The sequence below is a fragment of the Spermophilus citellus genome (genome assembly GCF_964194105.1).
Source record: "Spermophilus citellus genome assembly, chromosome: 4".
Taxonomy (NCBI): domain Eukaryota; kingdom Metazoa; phylum Chordata; class Mammalia; order Rodentia; family Sciuridae; genus Spermophilus; species Spermophilus citellus.
This window is the reverse complement of record NC_138185.1, coordinates 7,248,981-7,270,152: the sequence shown is the minus strand read 5'-3', so window position 1 is coordinate 7,270,152 and position 21,172 is coordinate 7,248,981. Positions and strand designations below refer to the sequence as shown.

The window sequence follows — 21,172 nt, the reverse complement described above, 5'->3', positions numbered from 1 at the left end:
GGGTCGGAGGGCTTGTCTGTGTGGAGGCATGCCTGGCCACAGCCCCTGAAGACCCAATCGTCTCACCGGACCTTGGACACTTAATCTTCATTGGACGGGATTTTCCCCAGAAATTTTTGTTCCTCAATAAAAGTCCACTCCCTGGCGTGTTCTCTCTCTCTCTCGCTGGCCTCTTCATAAACCTCGCTATCGTAATAGGCAGCTGGAGGCTGGGGGTACGGGTGGGAAGCCGTCCTGAGCTGGTTTAAAGCTGGGCTAAAGAAAACAGCCTGGGGTGGTGGAAAACCCGGGGTTTTATTTAGGGTGGGATCTGTCCAGCAGAAACATCATTAAACCACCACCTGTGCCACGGGGTCATCTTGTGTTTTCTGCCCTGCCAGGCTGCTTCAGGTGACCTGTGGGTCTCACTGTGGCCTACGTGTGCTTTTGGGAAAATGGCATTGCTGTCAACAACATCAACAACAAAAGCCTGGACCACTCTAGTCAGGTGCGGTGGCGCACACCTGCCCTCCCAGCACCTTGGGAAGGTCAAGGAGGTAAAGCCAGCCTCAGCAACTCAGTGAGGCCCTGAACAACTTAGGGAGACCCTGTCCCAAAATCAAAAATAAAAAGGGCTGAGGATGTGGCCCAGGGTAAAAAGTCCTCAGGTTCAACTCCCAGTACCCAAATAAAGACAAAAACTGGACCATTCTCTGTAAACATCTAGAAACTACAAATCTAGCCAGTTTTTAAAATAATTTTAACCTGTGCTGTGCATTGGAGAGCGTTTGCTTTGTGTACATGAGGCCCTGGGTTCAATCCCAGCACCAAAACAAAAACTTCAAACATCTAGTCATTGTGGGCCACATGTCCACTGGCCCACATTATGTGGAGGAGCTGAGAAGCACTGCAGCCCTCAGACATGTGTCTCCAGTGGCCACCGTCCCACCTCCACCACACCTGACACCTGCCCTCTGCCCGGGGCTGGGTGGGTCTGCTCCTACCGTTTGGCTGTAGGCGACTCTCTCCCCTCCCCGACCCCAACACCCCAACCATGGCTTCAATTCAATTTCACAAAAGTGAATCCGGCAGCATCGTCTCTAGCCAGTTGCCCCCAAATCTTGTCAAAGGTCTGAATGAGGACACCTGCCCTCGTGTCAGTGGGGTTCGGGGCATTTCTTTTCGCTTGTGCGACCAGGGACCAGATGGGCTTTACTCTGCCTCCTAAGGAACAGGAGTGTGACTCCGGCTACTTCTTCACATATCAAGACTTTCCCACAACAAGAGCTCCAATACTCATGTCTCAGGAGGGCGCAGGAGGCAGGGGGGACAGTGGAGGTGGAAAGGGGATGGGACCCGTCATCAGAGGCACATTTCTCATGAAAAGGGTTCTGAATTTTAGTCCCAAGGTACGAGGTTGCTGCTACAGTCTGGAAGCTCTAGCCGCGCGTATTAAGGACCTGGGACTAAGTCCTTGAGCCATCCCCAGCAAGCCACAAGGCCAGACCAGGACCCAAGGTGCGGGGGACACACCCCCAGCTGCACTGAGCGTGGAGCTTTGCTAGTCTGACCTCCTGGACCCAGCTGCCAGGGCTCGCTCTTCTTTTTCTTTGAGATGGGGTCTGTGCCCTCACGCTCGCATGCCCAGCTCAGCCTCCTGAGTGACGTACTACAGGCATGTGCCACCATACCCGGGCTGCTGCTTGCTAAGTGACTGAGATGATTTCTGGATAGGCTCCTAGGTAGCAGCTCACTGTGTAGTGTTCCCGGGGGGCAGAGTGACAGGGACCCATGACAGGCCTACCTCAACCACCCCTCCTTCCTAATCTATCAAGAAGGCAGCCTTTCATCATGGCTACCGAAAAGACAGCGATTCGTTGAAAACAATTCTTAATAACGATAAAAGGACAGTAGCGCAGCATGTGGGCGGGGGTGGGGTGGGGTGGGGTGGGGGGATGGGCGGACAGTGAACCGACCGGAGCTGGGCACCCAGAGCAGAGGCTGGATGAATGTTTCCACCAGCAGTGCTCTGACTAGACACCTTCAAAAGGGCTCTTCACTATAATTTTGATTCACCTCAGAGACACAGATTAATTCAGAACAGATTCTGAAGCAGAGACCATCAGCAAGTGGGGAGGGAGAGAGGAAAGAGAGAAGTACCACACCCAGGAAGCAATGTGCAGAAAATTCCCCGGCCTGAGCAGCAGTCACATGGAGCTACAGTGTGAAGGATTTACCTGTCTGTCATGTTGAGTTTAGAGATGACGTCAGCCTGTAAAATAAAACACACAAACACACAGACACAAAAAACCCCTGGAGAACAGCCAAGAAGATTAAAATGTCCATTAGTGCTTTATTACCAACTAATAAGGACATTCATCTTCAGTCCCCAAACCAATTGAAAAATAAAGAAAACTAAGTTTCAGATACAGTGTGCATCAATCGGACCACAGAAGTCTGGACACAGGGCACATTTTCCAAGCCCAATTAACTGCATGCAGTTTTCTTCTCTATAGTTTATTCCTCTTTGATACTAGAAGCTGAGCAACGAAGAAAGTGGCAAGGCAGACAGATCTATTCTGGTGCCCTTGAGGCAGCACTAAAGGTGAGGATCAGGTAGAAGGGGCTTTGGCTACCAAGAAACCAAGCACAACCTGCCAGCAACCCAGTGCCTGAGCCTCAACTTAAGTCCTCAGCACCAGTGCAGGCAAACCTGCCATAAAGAAACAGACCTGGGGGCGTGCATGGATGCACACGGCGTCAACCTACAGGCACCTGGTCTCAATTAATGCAAATTAACCAAAGTACAGAACACCCAACCGATGCCACTGTGAAGTAGCTCAGAATGGTGGAGAATCCAGAGCACAAAATTCTACAGGTGGACTGTTTAGAATTGAGCAAACAGATTCAGAATCATATTTGACTTAAAATGTAGATTTTGATTAAAAAACAACATTCAACACCTATCCTACCTATCAGACAACATAACTGATAACTGTTAGCAAATGAAAATCTTGATGGTATATACTCTGCTTTATTTTTAGATGTTTCAGTTTAAGACAACATTAGTTTGCAAATCAGATCAATACTTGAGAGATAATAGGAGAGATTCACTCAAGTCCAGCCTCTTGGGGGACCCTTGGAAACGTCCCCACGCTACTGCCACATCTCCTGTGAGTTGGGATCTCCTCTAAAAATTGCAATCTCTGCCCAGGAGATGCCACCCTGCCTCCCACACAAGCTCCTGAATCTTCAAAGGCTTTCAGAGATGTTTTTCTTACCTGACCCAGAAAATAGATTCCTCCACCTACTACAAAAGCAGAGATCGCTGTACCAAAAACAGCAAACAGAGTGATGGAACCAATATTCTGAAAGAAGTTACCCTGTGTGAAAGAGCAGAGAGCAGAGAAACGGTCAGAGGGCTGGCTGCCGGGGAGGGTGGCCCTCTCTGGAGCTCCACTCTCAGGGCACCATCGCCTGCCCTGTATGGCAGGCTGGGAACCAGGGTCCTCCATACCCACGTCGGCATCCCCATGCGGTTCATGTCTCCCTGTGCCCCCCTCCTTGAATCACCTCTCACCCAGACCCCAGCTTCTTACAGCCCTCCCCAGCACTCTCTGAGCACTTCCAGAACGATCTCTGCCAAAGACAAATCTGATGGTGCTGCCCGCACCCGACTCCCTCTGCTCCAGATGCAAATCCCAACCCTATCGGCCCAACCCCTGGTAAAGCCTCCGACCCCATCTGGCACCATGCTGTCCTTTGTTCTCTGGGTTCTGGTCACATGGATGTCCTGCTACCTCTCATCATCCTAAGACCTCAGCGCACCTCCACTCCTCCTGAGCGAAGCCTTCCCTGCGCCTCAGCCAGCTCCCAGCTGGGCTCCTAGTCTATGTTCTGGATGCACAATGGCCCTCTCCTGGTGGTACTGACCTGGCTGCAGTTTTATAGTTATTTATGTAACTATTTGATGTCTGACTTCCTCATAAGGCTGTGTGCTCAATGGGGAAAACGACATTCGCTTTGCACACACAGTGACTGACATATTGCCTGTCAGATGTCACTTGGTATTGATGGAACCAACTGTGTTCCATGTCTGATCAAGCAAGTCCAAAATGCATATAATTATAATTTTAATTTAAGAAAAGGTGCACTACTAGGCTGGGGATATAGCTCAGTTGGTAGAGGCTTACTTGCATGCACAAGGCCCTGGGTTCGATCCCCAGCCAGCCACACACACACACACACACACACACACACACACACACACAGTATACTCTTATAAAGAATGCCAAGATAACAGGTTTTTTTTTACTGTTCAGTTCTCTACAATAATTTTGTCTCACTATTGGTATCATCTCAAATATGACAGATAAAATATATTTACATCTATCCTTCCCAACATTCAAGAGAAAATATTTCATCCCAAGTAGCAAAGTGACATCTTTCAAATCTCCACAGGATGAAGGGATGAGGCTGTGGAATGGAATCCTATGGACCCAACCCAGGGACCACTGCCCGGGGGCCTGATGACTCTTGACTCCTGGTGTGGAGAAGATGTCCTCTCTCTTTTTTTTTTTTTAGAGAGAGAGAGAATTGTTTTAATATTTATTTTTTAGTTTTCGGTGGACACAACATCTTCATTTTATTTTTATGTGGTGCTGAGGATCGAACCTAGTGCCCTGCACTTGCCAGGTGAGTGCACTACCGCTTGAGCCACATCCCCAGCCCCAAAGATGCCCTCTTTTGCTCAGAAACTGTCACACTATGGACACCAGGAGCTGCTATGTCAAAGTCACTCTAAGAGTATCCTCAGCTTGATGCTGATAGACCACCGAGCCCCTCTCTTTGAGGAAGCTACTTGGCAATTCCGTTCTGGCTGCCCACACTGCTCACTGGGTCTGTGTTTGGCAAATCGATCTCGGGTACACAAAGAGTTTTAAAACAGCTCAGTGAGAACACAATGCTGAGTTCTGTTTCTAAACAAAGGACTTTTATCTGTAAGTCTTTGTAAATGGCTGGGGATGTAGCTCAGTTGGTAGAGTGCTCGCCTCATATGCACAGGCCCTGGGTTCAACCTAAACACACACACACACACACACACACACACACACACACACACAAGAGTATTAATCACTCCTGCTCTGTTCACAGGGATCTAATTCTGATATGATTTTATAATTGGTTAATATTAATCTAGATATTAAAATTATCCTAATTCAAGCTACTCTGCCAGAAGAACTTCCCTATGCTACACAGCAAATTTATCTATTTCTCTGACATAATTAACATTATGTGACATTTACAATTTAAAGAACCAGTAGGGGTTGGTGTGTAACTCAGTGGTGGGGTGCCTGCCTAGAACACATGAGGCATTGAGTTCAGTTCTCAGCACCGCATAAAAATAAACAAATAAAACAAAACAAAGGTATTGTGCCCATCTACCAAAAAAAGAAAAAAAGAAAAAAAAACCAGTAGCTGCACACACTGCTGCTGACAGTCTTCCTGAAATGTGTATTCTAAGTCAAATTTAAATTAGCAAATGCAGCAATATTAAAATAAAACATTCAAAGTCAACTTCCTATCTTCTCAGGGGGAAAGTGGAAGTGAATAAGTCTCTGAATTGATATTTCCTGCTCACATCAGACTGTCCCATCCACCTATCCATCCCTCCCTTCCTTCCTTCTTTTTTTTTCCTCTTGGTATCAGGGATTAAACCCAGGAATACTTAACCACGGAGTCACATCCCAGCATTTTTTATTCTTTATTTTGAGAAAGGTCTCACTAAGTTGCCTATGGCCTTGCGAAATGGCGGAGGCTGGCCTTGATTTGATCCTCCAAACCATCTCCCTCAAGTCAATGTGAGCACTGGGACCAGCCACAGAAAACAGACATACTATAAAATCAAGTAAATAAAAAACAGGAATGTTTTTCTAAAAAACTATTATTTTCCTCAAATTTTAAACAAGCCTGTCTCCTCTCCCTCAAAAAAACTAGAAAATAAAAATCGTACATACTCTAATATTCAAAATGTCATGTTTTAAATTCAAAATGAGACCAATTTCTTCAGCATTTAATATATATACATCTCAAACACACATGGAAGAGGGTTTTGGGTTTGGGGATGGGGGCTGTTTTAATTTCTACCTCCTAACAAGAAACCTGTAGGGGGCAGCACAAGAGCAGAGCTGCATCTCTGGCTCCCTCCTCTCCCCCAGGTTGGTCTAGCTAGCCCTGGTCCATCCAGCCTTCAGTTTGTTATCACATTCACAAAATACCTACAGCATTACAAATATCTCAAGCTGAATCAACTTATTTTAAAACTTAAATACCTCTATATTTAAGGAAAACTCAAAGGAAGAAAAATCCAGCCATACACAGATTTTTAAAAAGACAAGAAAGTGTTGCACCAGGCATCAGAGGGCGGCAGCAGCAAGGCCAGGACAAGCAGAGCCCGGGCAGGGGTGGTGCTGCTGGTCTCCAAACACAGAATGGGCAACGCATCTGCAGGATGCACAGCTGGAAGCCAAGGGGAAGGACAGGCCTCCAGCCAGTCAGGAGAGGGACCAGGGAGAAGGAGGGAGTGGGGTAAAGGACTTGTCAACTGGGGGTGGAGGCCCACAGAGGGGCACTAAGAGGAGAGACAGGAAAGATGGGCCTAAGAAAGGAAAAAGGTCCCACAAGGTGAGAAGCCACAGGCCTGGGCACATGTTCCTCATCCCAGGACACAGTCTGTCCTCATAACATGTGTTAGTCTGTGTCCAACAAGAGGAATCCAAAGTAACTGTCCGGGCTGGGGTTGTGGCTCAGTGGCAGAGTGCTTGCCTTGCACATGGGAGGCACTGGGTTTGATCCTCAGCACCACATAAAATAAACAAAATAAAGATGTATACTTTTATATAAATACATGTATGTAAAATAACAGTCCATGTGCCTCTTAAAATCACTTTGGAACACGCCTATAATCCCAGCGGCTTGGGAGGCTGAGGCAAGAGGATCACAAGTTCAAAGCCAGACTCACGAACTTATTAGCAAGGCCCTGTCTGACCATCTTCCTGGGCAAAGTACCCCGTGGAAACACTAGCTCAATAGGCCACTCTACCTGAAACTCCAGAGCTTCCCTGGGGCAACTACAGGGTCAGAGAGCCACCACTGCTAAAATTAACCCCCAAGCTTTTTTGAAGACGCACCTGAGGATACTGTTATGTCAGCTGAACATGCACAACAGAGCCAGATTTTATTCTTTTGCTACTCACAATAAAACAATCTCTTCCAATATCAGTATCAGAGAAGGTTGAGTCTCCACAATTGTCACTGAGCGTTGGGATTCAATATTTATCCAACTAGCAGTTGTTTTTGAAGAATGTTTAGAAGAACAAGGGGTAATTTTATAGCTATAATTTTCCTTGAATTTTGTTACAATTGTTAGAAAAAAGCAAGAGTTATCTTTCCACTTGAGAGAAGAGGAGTCTGAAAGAGAGGCCATGTAAGTCGCCTATGATCTCTCAGTTATTGAGTGACAGAGCTGGGATTCAAACCCAGGCAAAAGAAATCACAATGCACTACAGATCTAGGGAGCCTGGATGGGTGCTAATATAGAGGTAAAATAGCCATTGGTATATTATAAGCACCTGATAAAGGTTAGGTATATGACAACACTGTGATATATGTATTACACATATAGCTCATTTAAATCTCACCATACCTACATAGTAGGAATTACTATTTTCTTTTTTTTTTTTAAGATATTTTTTAGTTGTTGATGGATCTTTATTTTTTTTTAAATATTTTTTTAAATATTTGGATATGGTGCTGAGAATCGAACCCAGTGCCCCAAAGGCAAACACTTTACCACTGAGCCACAACCCCAGCCCCACTATTTTCTCTTGATAGCTGAAAATACCAAGAGTCAGTAAGTTGAATGGCTTTGTTAAGGTAACAGTCAGCAAGTGGCAGAGCTGTCCTGTGAAATCACATTTTTTACTCTTCTGTTGACCCCAAGATTTTCAGGAACTGGCCCCAGAGAGAAAAGTTTCGTCCAGATACCAGCAGCTAACGCAGGTCAGGTCTCACCTTGTGCAAGGAGTATCCAGACTCAAAGATGATAGGCGGCAGCAGGAGGAGGAAAAACATATTAGGTCGAAACATTTCTTCTTCCTAAAAATATAAAAAGAGATTTGTATAACCAAGAAATCCCTTCCTCTCCCAGGGTCTGGCAGAGGGGAGATGTCTGAGGTTCGAGTGTACTCCCTGATACTAAAACCAAGCTGAAGGAGAGACCGAAAGTAAATTAGTCATCTGCATTCTCAAATGTAGGACAAGCAATTGTAAAGGGTGACCAGCAAAAGAAACAGCACAATGAACTGCTACCAAACACTGGTGTGCTAAGCTTACTCCTTGGAAGGAAGGAAAATTAATTTTAATATACACAATTTAAATTCAGATAGAAAGCTTTCAAAATCGAGTGCACAAACTGGGACCTTGGGAACAGGGCGGCGGTGGGCCTGAGAAGCCTGCTCGGGAGGGCCAGCCTGCAACGTGGCGGCAGCTTGGCCTCCTCCCACCACAAGCACCTGCTCTTTTCCTGCGTCACACTGGGTGCCTGGGAGGTGGCTGTGACACAAGCCCCTTGCCAGGCTTCCAGACTTGAATATGAAGTGCTATGGCTCCAGGATCCGTGTCTGCTGGGAGATGAGGTCGTAAGAATTCCATCTCTGCATTAATCTGCCTAATTTTATTGGGATTTGGGGAAAAACAATAAACCCCAAATGGCTGCATGCAGTCCCCAGGCTACTCAATACTGCAAAACCAGCCTCCCTCCCTCTGAATGTTTCCATGTCACAATCCTGACAGTCTGATTTCTTGTCAAAATACTAACTCAAAAGAATGACTAACTGTATTCTTACAAATGTAGCTGCTATCATAAAGACTAAAATAACATTCAAAAAAGGCTCAAAATAGAAGCAAATGAGGACTCTGAAATGCCCTACTGAGTCTGAAAATAACCCCTCTGCAGCGTGGCGACTCCTCTGGGCACACACAAAAGAAACGGGCTGAGCGCTGCCTTCGTGGTGGCCGCTAGGATCTGCGCAGTCAGGCCCTGGCAGCTCCTTCTGGAGGTTCAAAACCTACACCCCGGGACAAAGGAGCGTGCCTTCAGGGAGCCTGCACAGCTCCCCTGCCCCCCCCCCCCCCCCCCCGCGGCCTCCAGGCTGCTCTCAGTGGGAAACAGGCCGGTGTAAGGACAGGCCAGAGGGAAGGGGAGAACTGAGAAGGGTTCCCGCCCTGAGGGAGGGCCCAAGTGCAGCCAAACTGCAGGAGCCAGGAAAGGCCACAGAAGGCCACAGGAAGACAGAGGCAGAGTCAGAGCTCACAGCTACAAGCCACCGGGTGGGGCCCCAGAAGGATTCCCCCCTAGAGCCTTTCCAGCAGCTTCAGGCCCCAGACTGTGAGGGACAAACCTGTAGCTCAAGCCACCCCTGTGGTGGGGAATGGGGACACGAACACCCCTCCTCAGACGGCCAGGCTCCTTCCACAATTTCTCCCTGGAAATGGTCTGAGGTGGTTTCGGGTGCCATCAAGCAATGGTGTCAAATCCACTCCCCCACGGACAGAAGTCAGCCCCTTGCCATTCTTTTCCAAACTCAAAAGTTTGGCCCCAACGTTTGGCATCGCCATGGCGACAGTCTCACTCCACTGGGCTGCCCCCTGGACAGAGGGAGCAGGCCTGAGCCCAGGAGTCAGCAGGCACCTGTCCTACTTCACTTTTACCCCATTAATTTACAAAACAGCACTAGGGGCTGGGGTGCAGTTCAGCCACAGAGGACAGGCTTCGCTTGAGTGAGGCCCTGGGTTCCATCCCTAGCACCAAACCAAAACAAAAACCCACCTAATGTTAGTTTGTTTCCTTCCAAATAAATGCGAAAGGAGCTGGGGGTGATAAGGAGCTCCGGGTGGCTCTCTCCTAGCAGGCAGGAGGCCCTGGGTTCCATCCCTGGCACTGCCATAAAATAAGTTGGATACAGTGTATCACCACCAGAGCAGCAGAATTAAAGTAGCCAAAAGGTGGAAAGAACCGGACTCCACCCCCAGAGGAAGGGGTAACAGAAGTGAGGGTTATTCAGCCATAGAAAGGAATGAATTTCTGAGAGATGCAAGCACATGAATGCACCCTGGACGCACCATGTTAACGAAAATAAGCCAGATATGGAAGGGCAGATGTTGCATGACCACATGAATACAGGGCACACAGGCTACGGGGAGGGGGACAGAGCTGTGGCTTTGAGAAGACAGTTTTTGTTTGGAATGGTGAAAAAGTTCTCAAAATACATAGGGGGATGGGCATACAACAATGTGAATGTATTTAATGTCACAGAATTATCTGCTAAAAAATGGCTAAAATATAAATTTTATGCATGTTGTACCATGAAACATTTTTTTAAACTGCCAAAAATATACATAAATTAAAAAGTAAGCTGATATAAACAAAAATATCGGCCAAGGGTGTAGCTCAGTGATGGAGAATTTGCCTAGCATACATGAGGCTCTGGATTTAAAAAAAAGGAAAATACTAAGCATGTGATAATATAGGCAGAAAGCAGCAGATTCAGCAGGACAGTTTACAAACAGGACTCTGTGGAAGGAAACCATCAGGCTCCTTCACTGTTCTTCTCGCACACTGCTCCCTGTGCATCCGGTTTCCAGAAGGCTGTCCGGCTTCCAACTTAGCTCTCCACAGATCCTGGCTCCTCCAGGACGCTGCCCCACCTGTCCAGCCTAGAACCTTCCCACACACTTTCTACTCAATAAGGATGCTCAAGTTTAAGTTGAAATTCAAGTTTCAGCTGGTCCTTGTACTTCAAATGATGCTTATACCCTAATAACCACCTGTAAACACGAGGGGATGTACATCAGCGAACTGAGGAACCAGGAATAGTGGAGAGAATACTGAATATACAGGGCTCAGGGTCTGAACCAAGACTCAGTTCAGCCACTTCCTCTCTAGCCCTGCCAAAGCTGGCCATGACCCAACCTCCTTCATGTGTAAAGAGGTGGCAATGATAATGACTGGTCAACCTGGCTTGTCAAGCGGCTGTTACAAGGACCACAGGAGCTAAAGTGTATCAAGTGCTCTAAGCTCCACAGTGCTGGACAAGTACCCTTCATCATCTCATCACCCTCAGCTGGCAGAGTGCGAGCAGAACGCTCCCTGTTCAGGCTTAATGCTGAGTAGTCTTCCCCATGAAGTCAGTTAGTGTAGGATTATCAAAAGGCAAGTAACAACAAACTGACAGCCAGACGGTGTGAGATTTATGCATTTTCTAAAAATTCAGGTGTAAAGGAATCAACCTGAATCTTACAAAAAAATGAATAGGGAGCTGGGACTGAAGCTCACTGGTAGAGCATTATCCAGCACAAGACCCTGGATTTGGTCCCCATGCCAAAAAAAAAAAAAAAAAAAAGTTCATGGAACAATATAAATAACTTCAGTGACAATCCAGTTAATAAGAAAACTAGAATAAGCATTAATGATACTAAAAACAACCAGAAACTGTGATCATATTACAAAAAGAACAGTTAGGCAAACTTACCTTCCAATTTGCCAGTTTTTTAAACTCTATAATTTTTATAACTGCTCCCATGAGGATACCTAGAAGAGAGAAAGTGAAGTTTAACATAAATTTAAATTTAGACAGGAGAAAGACTACTCAGGCTTATAATTCTAGAGAAACTGAATATTATTCATTGTGTCTCTAAATGGTTTTCATGGAGCTCAGCAAGTTTTATATCTGAAAAAATAAGAATAAAAAATTGGCTGGCCATGGTGGCGCACACCTGTGATCCCAGTGACTCAGGAGGCTGAGATAGGAGGATCACAAGTTCAAGGCCAGTCCAGGCAACTTGGTGATATTGTGCCTCAAAATAAAAAATAAAAAGGGCTGGGGATATATAACTCAGTGGTAAAGCACCCCTGGGTTTAACCCCCACAAGCGCCCCGCAACATACATGCACACAAAAGAGAGGAAATTAGTCTATCATTATATGAGTCACTCGAGTTTCTCACTTGCATCGCAGATAAACTAAGAAGTCAACAGGAATCTGGGGGAAGAAATTTTTGCACAAGGTACTCTGCATGGCATGGAAGATGCAATACCTGTCATTCTTCTACATACACCCACTCTATTTTTCCTTTTTTGTTGTTGTTTTTGTTTTTAGAAGCATAGATATTTACTCAGGGAAGCTGAGACACATTCAAGAGAGAATGTAGGCCATCTCAAGAGTGAGAATGTGGGCTTGGGTTGTGGCTCAGTGGTAGAGCGCTCACCTAGCATGCATGAGGCACTGGGTTCGATCTTCAGCACCACATAAATATAAAATAAAGATATTGTGTCCATCTAAAACTAAAAAAAATAAATATTAAAAAAAAGAGTGAGAAGCTGCCCATATGCCCATTTTCAAGGTAAAAATGGCAAAACCTTGTAAGACAAGTTTGTCCTAGCATTAAAAAAACAAAAACAAAAACAAAAAAAACCCAAGATCACTTTCTCACAGACTCAGATGGCAGCTCTATGTTGACTATTTAGAGATGAACTCAAATGCTGAAAATAACCCAAAGTAAAAAGTTCTGTGAAATTCCTGGAAGAGAAGAGATCATCTAAGTACAGCGTATTTCTATAAAACTGACAGGCTCGTTAATCTCTCCTAAAGCACCTTCCAAAAATAATTCTCAAAGATGCACCTTGGGTTCATTTTTTTATTGCTGGATTACTCACTAGATAAACAATTCTTAACCCCACTGCTCCATCTGAATCATCACAGGAGCCTTGTGTAAAACAAAAGAAGTCCAAGCTCATGGCAGAGTGCTTGCCTAGCATGCGAGAAGCCTGGGTTCCATCCCCAGTCCCAGGGGGAAAAAGATATTTAGGCAGAACTCCAGGCCTAACCCCCACACTCTGGTGAGGGTGACACTAGGAAGGTCTGCAGACCATGGCCCTGGTGGCACTCTGAGGAAGACACAGAGGAAGGAGCTTCCCCAGCACTAACAGAAGGCTAAGCAGGGACACCTCACTGGGTGGGGGAACAATACCAGAACACAGACGTTCATCAAGAAAAGGATCCTTATTGGCTGAAGTGGCACACGCCTATAATGCCAGCTTCTCAGGAGGCTGAGGCAGGAGGATGGCAAGTTTGAGGCTAGACAGGGTCAGACCCTGTCTCAAAATAAAAACAAAAAAGCTGGGAATGTAAACTCAGTGGCAGAGCACCGCTGGGTTAGCTTTCCACTACCCAAAAAAAGAAAGGAAAAAAAAAAAAAAAAGAACCTAAAGTTGGGCACAGTGCTCACACTTTTATTTGGGAGATTGAGGCAGGTGAATCCTAAGTTTGAGGCCAGTCTCAGCAACTTACTGAGACCTGTTTCAAAATAATACATAGAAAAGATCGTGGGGCTGGGCGCGGAGGCCCACCGCTGTGATCCCAGAGGCTTAGGAGGCTGAGACAATAGAATAGAATTGTCTCAGCAACTGTGAGGCACTAAGCAACTCAGTGAGACCCTGTGTCTAAACAAAATACAAAACAGGGCTGGGGATCTGGCTCAGGGGTTGAGTGCCCCTGAGTTCAATCTCCAGCACCAAAACCAGAAAAGGCTGTGGGGGGAGCTCAGTGTTAAAGCACCCTGGGAACAAGCCCCAGTACCAAAGCCCAAACCAAACCAAACAAAAGGAACAAGACAAAGAAAAGGACCCTCCCTGGCATAACAGCGTGTGTGTCCTCATGTGCACGTGTGGGGGGTGAAGACAGGGGGTACGTTCATTTTGATTTCAGAAACTTCTACACTATTTGAGTTGCTGTGCAGTAGAAGACTAATGATGGGGGTGAGGACGCTGACCAGTGGCAGAGCGCTTACAGAGCACGTGTGAGGCCCGGGGACACCCTCAGCACAGAACACAGCTCTAAAGGGAGTCAGTGACACAGCAGCCAGCACACTCCCCGCCAGAGTGGCCAGCCAGCAGCCCAGAGGCTCTTTCTTCTTATGTTTTCATTTATTTCTGGGTGTTTTAAAACACGTCATTGGGCTGGGGATGTGGCTCAAGCGGTAGCGCGCTCGCCTGGCATGCGTGCGGCCCGGGTTCGATCCTCAGCACCACATACGAACAGAGATGTTGTGTCCGCCGAGAACTAAAATAAATAAATAAATTCTCTCTCTCTCTCTCTCTCTCTCTCTCTCTCTCTCTCTCTCTCTCTCTCTCTCTCTCCCCGCCCCCCTCACACTCTCTGTAAAAAAAAAACAAAACACGTCGTTATGACTACCACATAAAACGTTATAAGCAGTCCCCTCTGATCATATGCCACCCCAGCTTAGTTCATCTTCTAATGCAAGATAAAGCCATCTCGGTAAGTCTTAGGGACTGTACCACCACCCCCTGTGCTCTCTCAGACATAAGCCTATATACATCTATGCATATGTGTGTGTGTGTGTGTGTGTGTGTATTTAAAGGACTAAGGATGTAGTTCAGTGGTAGAGCCCTTGCTTACCATGCAAGTCTTGAATTCAATCCCCAGTACCACACCCTCTGCCAAAAAAAGAGACAGACAGAAGTGCTATAGAGCTCCAGGAGACCAGAAATTGCAGAGAATGATGGTAGAAGAACTTACATTGTCTATATTTAAGCACACAGAACCCATACATTCTTGTGTATATATTCATGTACAGAAACAGCACACCTGAGTACACTGATATAAAATGTATGGTACTGTATCATGTTGCTACTGGGATCATCACATATAGAGCAACCTCATTCCTTTTTTTTTTTTTTTTAAAGAGAGAGTGAGAGAGGAGAGAGGAGAGAGAGAGAGAGAGAGAGAGAGAGAGAGAGAGAATTTTTAATATTTATTTTTTAGTTCTCGGCGGACACAACATCTTTGTTGGTATGTGGTGCTGAGGATCGAACCCGGGCCGCACGCACGCCAGGCGAGCGCGCTACCGCTTGAGCCACATCCCCAGCCCCTACCTCATTCCTTTTAACTGCTCTATGGAGTAGCATAAAAATGCCACAGTATAAATAGATATTCTATATTTGGCCACACATAAATGGCCAAAAAACACGTGTCAAGATGCTCAACATCATAAGTCACACCCACGAGGATGGCTACACGGAAAGAGTAAAAAATAACAACATTGGCGAGATTAGAGGCACTGAAACCCTCACATATGACTGATGGAAACAGAAAACTGCTTGGGAAGAGAGTTTGGCAATTCCTCAAAAAATTAAGTAGAGCTACCAAATGACCCAGCCATTCCCCCTAAGAGAACTGAAAACATATGTTCATATAAAAGCTCGTACATGGAGGACTGGGGTTGGGGCTCTGCAGTAGAGTGCTCGCCTTGCACGTGCGAGAACCTGGGTTTGATCCTCAGCACCACATAAAAATAAGTGAAATAAAGGTATTGTGTTAAAAAGTAAATATTAAAAAAAAAAAAAGCTCGTACATGGATGTTCACGACCGAATTATCTTAATATTCAGAAGGTGGGAAACCCCCACATCCATCCACTAATAAAAGGACAGACAGAAAGTGGTATGTCCACACAAGGGAAGGTCACTCAGCGGCAGAAGGGAAGGGCGTACTGACAGGCGCTTCGGTAGGGAGGGATCTTGAAGATGTAAGTGAAAAAAGTCAGAAACCTGGGGCTGGGGATGTGGCTCAAGTGGTAGCGCGCTCGCCTGGCATGCGTGCGGCCCGGGTTCGATCCTCAGCACCACATACAGACAAAGATGTTGTGTCTGCCAAATACTAAAAAAAAATAAACATTAAAATTCTCTCTCTCTCTCCCTCTCTCTTTAAAAAAAAAAAAAAAAAGTCAGAAACCAAAGGCCCCACGTTTACTGTTCCATTTACAAGAAATATCCAGAACAGGCAAATCTGTAGGACAGAAATCCTTGCCTGGATCTGGGGAGGAGGATTTTGGGGATGATAGCTAACGGGTACATGGAGCTCTTTCTTAGGGTGATAAAAATGTTCTAAAACTGACTGTGGGGATGGTTGCACAATTCAATGAATGTACTAAAAACTACGGAACTGTACATTTAAACCAGGCAAATCGTGTTATATGAACTGCATCTCAATAAAGCTGCTGCAGGTGTGGGGGCTGTGTCTCAGAGGTAGAGTGCTTACCTAGCATGAGCAAGGCCCTGAGCTTGACAGTTTATTGACAAGTATTGAAGAAAAAAAAAAATTAAAGCTGTTGCAAAAAAAAAAATCACAGATTATATAATTGCACTGATATGAAATGTCCAAGCAGGGCATGGTGGCACATGCCCATAACCTCAGCAACACAGGAAGCTCAGGCAAGATCCCATGTTAAAGGCCAGCCCCAGTAACTTAGTGAGACCTTCAGCAACTTAGATGTGGCTCAGTGATAAAGTGCCCTGGATTCAATCCCCAGTAACAAAGGTGGTAAAAAAATAAAACAAGGGAAAAGTCCAGTACAGGTCAGTTCATGGAGCCAGAGGGCAGATTAGTGGTTTCTAGGGACTGTAAGAAGGGAATGGTGGCATGGGGTTTCTTTTTGGGGTGATGAAAATGTTCTAGAATAGAGGGGATAGCTGCAAAACATTGTGAATATACTGAAAAGCACTGGATTGTACACTTTGAAGTGACAAATTTTGACATGTGAACAGTACTTCATTTGTCTCCAACTGCTGCTGTCAACGAGGGTGCTGCATTGAACGTTCCTACCTGCCACTTTGTCTGAAAGAGTGTCCCTAAGGCTGATGCCGAGACTAAGAAGGGCTAGATTATAAAACACAAGCACTTTTATCTCTGAAACTGCTGCCAAATTATCCTCCAAAGTGGCTGTGCCAACTTACACCTCTGCACGAGAGACTCCACGTCTTCACCGGGGTGGATATAAATAACCAGCAGACACTGACACTTCTGCCAACATTATGGGCAAGAATTACACTTCAATGTTTTAATTTGTATTGCATTCAGCAATGATTCCTGATGACCACGGAAGCTGAACATGGTTCCAGATTTCATTTTTAAAGCTAGTATTTTTCTGCTCTACTGAAATTTCAACTTTCTTTTCCCCTTTTAGGTGCGTGCCAAATTTTAATAACAATTAATGCTTTCCTAGGTGCACACAAAGCAGTTCCACCTGAGAAGTCACTCTACTGCCTGTGCCTGTGTCTATATTATTGCCTATGAGGGGTGGGAAACTTTACAAAATATAATGTGAATATATTTTGTGAGTATATTTTATGAATAATAATAGCTGATCACCAGAGAAATCCTTTTGAGATTGATCCCAGGACTAAATTACAGTGCAGTATTAAGTCGGCAAACTTCTACTTTATGTCTTGAGGCTGAGGTTCAAAGTCAACTCAACCTAGTCTACAGAGAGAATATACCCTGACACAGTTTTATATATTCCTATCAGTATTTAAGCGTGCATGGCTACAGATTTTTGTTACTTTATGCAAGTGCTACTGTACTAATCGTTTCCAATGTCTGTTGCTGTTGTTTTTGAGAGGGGTCTCGCTGTGTTGCCCACGTTGGCTTCAAACTCCTGGACTCTAGGGAGCTTCCTGAGCACTGCAACTACAGGTGCAAGCCATCTTGCCTGGCTTCTATTTGTTTCTGTAGTGCTGGGGACTGATCCCAGGGGCATTCTGCCTCCAAGTTACATTCCCAGTACTTTCTTTTCCCCTTACATCTTATTTTGAGGCACAGTCTCACTAAGTTGCTGAGGCTGGCCTGGAACTTGGGATCCTCCTGCCTCAGCCTCCCAAGTTGCAAGGATTACAGGTTGGGTGTTATGCGATGGGGTCTTGTTATGTTGTCCAGGTCCGTCTCCAACTCTGGGCTCAGTGACACTCCTACCTCAACCTCCTGAGTTGCTGGGACTACAGCAACATAGCCACCGAGCCCGATTCTCTAATATATTTTAAAATATATGCACACAAAACCCGAAATTATAAAAGAGTGAGATTAGAAATGAACAGAAACTCAAGTTCTCACATTTTCTTTCTGGCTCTTCATGCCCACATCTCATCAGGACAGCATAGACGCATTCAAAGCATGGAAGCAGCTAAAGGTTATTTGTTGAGCTCCTTCTCCCAGGATCTGTCACTTTAAATTAGTTTTAATCCTCAAGAGATGCTGTAGAGAGCAAAGCTCAGAGTTTAAGTAGCTCATCTGAAGGCTCAGGGCCAGCAAGCCTCGCAAGTCTGCTGGCTCCGAGTATATTCTGCCTCCACAAGATGCGAAGACAGGCAGACTGGCTGCCGCCCATCCACATGGCCACTAAGAACTGCAACAGCCACTCTCTCCCCCAGAGTGCACTGCTGGGCTACGATTACCACTGTAAAACATGAGTTTCCCTGGTCATGAAGGCCCCCAAAAATACTGAAAATACATTAATAATCAGGTTGCTAAACAGTATGCACAGTATGGTCCTAGTTCTTAAAATATATACACATCTATTTATTTGCTCTGTGCTAAAAATACACAAGCACACCCACATCCACACTGTGCAGGTGCCATGCTTATATGTAAAGCCCATTTTTTAGCTCATTCTCACAACTAGCCTACAAGGTAATAAAACCATATAACAAAAAATCATAATAATTTGTTATAGCTTGGATGTGAGGTGTCTCCCAAAAACTCACGTGAGACAGTGCAAGAGGGTTCAGAGGAGAAATGATTGGGTCGTGAGAGCCTTAACCCAATCAAAGGATTAATCTCCTGATGGGATTAACTGGGTGGTGGCTGGAGGCAGGTGCGGTGTGGCTGGAGGAGGCGAGGCATGTGGGGAGCGGGTGGCTTTGGGGTCTATATTTGTATTTGGCAAGTGGAGTCTCTCTCTGCTTTCTGATCACAGCAAGCTGCTTCCCTCTGCCACACTCTCCCACCGTAATGTTCAGCCTCACCTTGAGCCCTGGGGAATAGAGCCAGCTGCCCATGGACTGAGACCTCCGAAACTATGAGCCCCCAAACAAGCTTTTCCTTCCCTACAATTGTTCTGGTCATATCTTTTAGTCACAGCAATAAAAAAGCTGACTAAAACAATAATATTAATATTAATTATTTTTATTTTATTTGGTACAAAACAAAAAAGGTACAAAGGAGTATATAAAGGTACACAGTGACGACATGAGTCTCCCTCCCTCCTCCATTCCCTTTTCTTCTTTCCAGTGTTAAGGTTTCTTGATAATTTTACATTTTTTCTTAGTGTCTGCACATTTATAGTCTCATCTGTATACATGCACGAACATGTCACGTCTTTAAGACAAATGATAGTTAATATTCACATTATTACCTACTTCTTTATTTGGCTGTATTAGGCACTGAGCTCCATCCCAGTCCCACCCCCCTTTCTTTGAGACAGGCTCTCGCTGAGTTGCCCAGACTGTCCTCAACCTTGCGATCCTCCTGTCTCAGCCTCGAAGGTAGATGAGATTACAAGCGTGCGCCACCGGCCTGGCTCCCTCTGACTTTTAACCTTAACGCGTACCTTGGCAAGCACTCCACAGCAGCACATACGGGCCCTTCCCCAGGGCCCTGCACCATCCCAGCTGTGGGGAGTGGTGGCTGCTAAGTGCTCCCACCTGTACCTTGGAGAACACCGACCCTACTGTGCGCAGGCCCCACGTGCAAGTTGCACGTGCCCCACCTAGTTAGTAGCCAGTGACCACCTGGTGGGGTACAGAAGCCTGGACCTTTTGCTTTAAAGAGGGACAGCCGTGGCTGTGCTCCTGCCCCTGCCCACCCCCACTCAGGCCAGTCACCTGAAGCCACGTCTGTTTGACTCTCCCTCTTCACAGAACTATTCCTGAGGGAGGCCCTCTCACAAAGTACATGTCCCCAGCCACGTCTCAGACTTTGCTTCTAAGAGAGCCGGTACCACGGATAGAATGGTCGCAGGAAGCCCACTTGAAGGATGTGGATCCTGGAGTTGGGTGTCACTCGGCAACTTAGTGCAACAAGGACCCTGTCACTGGTGGTAGGTGGGCTGACACCCCTCACGTGGGTGGCAATGCAGGTGCTAAGACTCACACCTGTGTTGGCTGGGCCAGGGACTGTGGAGGGAGATACCCGGGTCCTGCAGTCTCCTGGCGTGGGCGAGATTCCAGGGGATTTTGTGGTTGGTGCTGAATTTCTTATGCTTTAAAAACAGGAACTGACCGGGCCAGGAAGCAAGGGTTTCCTGGTAGCACTGGAGATGCTCGTCTCCCACCTGCAGGGCTTAGAGAGCCGGACGGGCGGAGGACTTGAGCAGGAGAGCAGCAGCTTCCAAGGGGGCTGACTCAACCAGGCAGGTCTGCGTTCCTCCCCTGGGGGAGATGTGGGCTCTGGGCCTTGGGGCGGGGGTGCTTGTGGAGAGACACCAAGCACCTGGAACCAGGACCCATGGTTCCCATGGGCCCTCTCAGCCTGCCCACACAGCCCCGTCTCCTTGTGGGAATAAAGGCACCCGAGGCTGTCTCAAGACTACACAGACGCCCCAAATGAGGCAAGTTCCTTACAGGACAAGGAAAAGCCAGGCACAGTGGCGCACGCCTGTAATCCCAGCAGCTTGGGAGGTTGAGGCAGGAGGATCAAGAGTTCAAAGCCAGCCTCAGCAAAAGCAAGGTGGTAAGCAACTCAGCAAGACCCTGTCTCTAAATAAAATATGAAAAAAGGCTGGGGATGTGGCTCAGTGGCTGAGTGCCCCCGAGTTCATTCCCCAGTACCAAAAAAAAAAAACAAAAAAACAACAACAAAAAAAAAAAACAACAAGGAAAAGCCCTCACTCGACCCTCAGCCTAGCCAGTCAAACTTCAGCAGTACGGGGCCTGCCACGGTGGGGGGGATTAGATACCAAAGGACCTAGGTAGGAGACCCCATTAACATGCACCAGCCCAGGAAGATCAAAGATGGGGGGAGCAATGTAAAGCAGGGTACAGGAGAGCCTGTTAATCTGGCGCCCCGATATGATGCAGCACTACAGCAAGAGCTCCAGAAGGCGGCCCTGGTGCAGGAGGCCCCAGAATGTGGAAAGTGATGGTTCAGATGAAAGAAGGCATAGGTGCCAGAAAGAAGTCTGAAAGGTTCCGAGAGACTGACATGCAAGAAGAGACTCTCTGCAGATGGTAAACCCACGCGGTGACTGTGCTCCTCAGGACAAGCAGCCAGGATTGCACTGGTAAA

The 21,172-nt window shown here is 46.4% G+C and overlaps 1 protein-coding gene across 3 annotated transcripts in view; it reads right to left on the bottom strand.

Annotated features, from left to right (window-relative positions):
* SLC9A8 (solute carrier family 9 member A8) overlaps positions 1-21,172 on the bottom strand; it is a 73,009-nt gene that overhangs the window by 30,003 nt on the left and 21,834 nt on the right. For all 3 annotated transcript variants that reach the window (XM_081293024.1, XM_081293025.1, XM_081293026.1), the window contains exons 4-7: positions 11,571-11,629; positions 8,053-8,136; positions 3,261-3,362; positions 2,217-2,251 (exon numbers count right to left, since the gene is read on the bottom strand). In XM_081293024.1, coding sequence (XP_081149150.1) covers positions 2,217-2,251; positions 3,261-3,362; positions 8,053-8,136; positions 11,571-11,629 — 280 coding nt within the window. The remainder of the gene's footprint in view (positions 1-2,216; positions 2,252-3,260; positions 3,363-8,052; positions 8,137-11,570; positions 11,630-21,172) is intronic.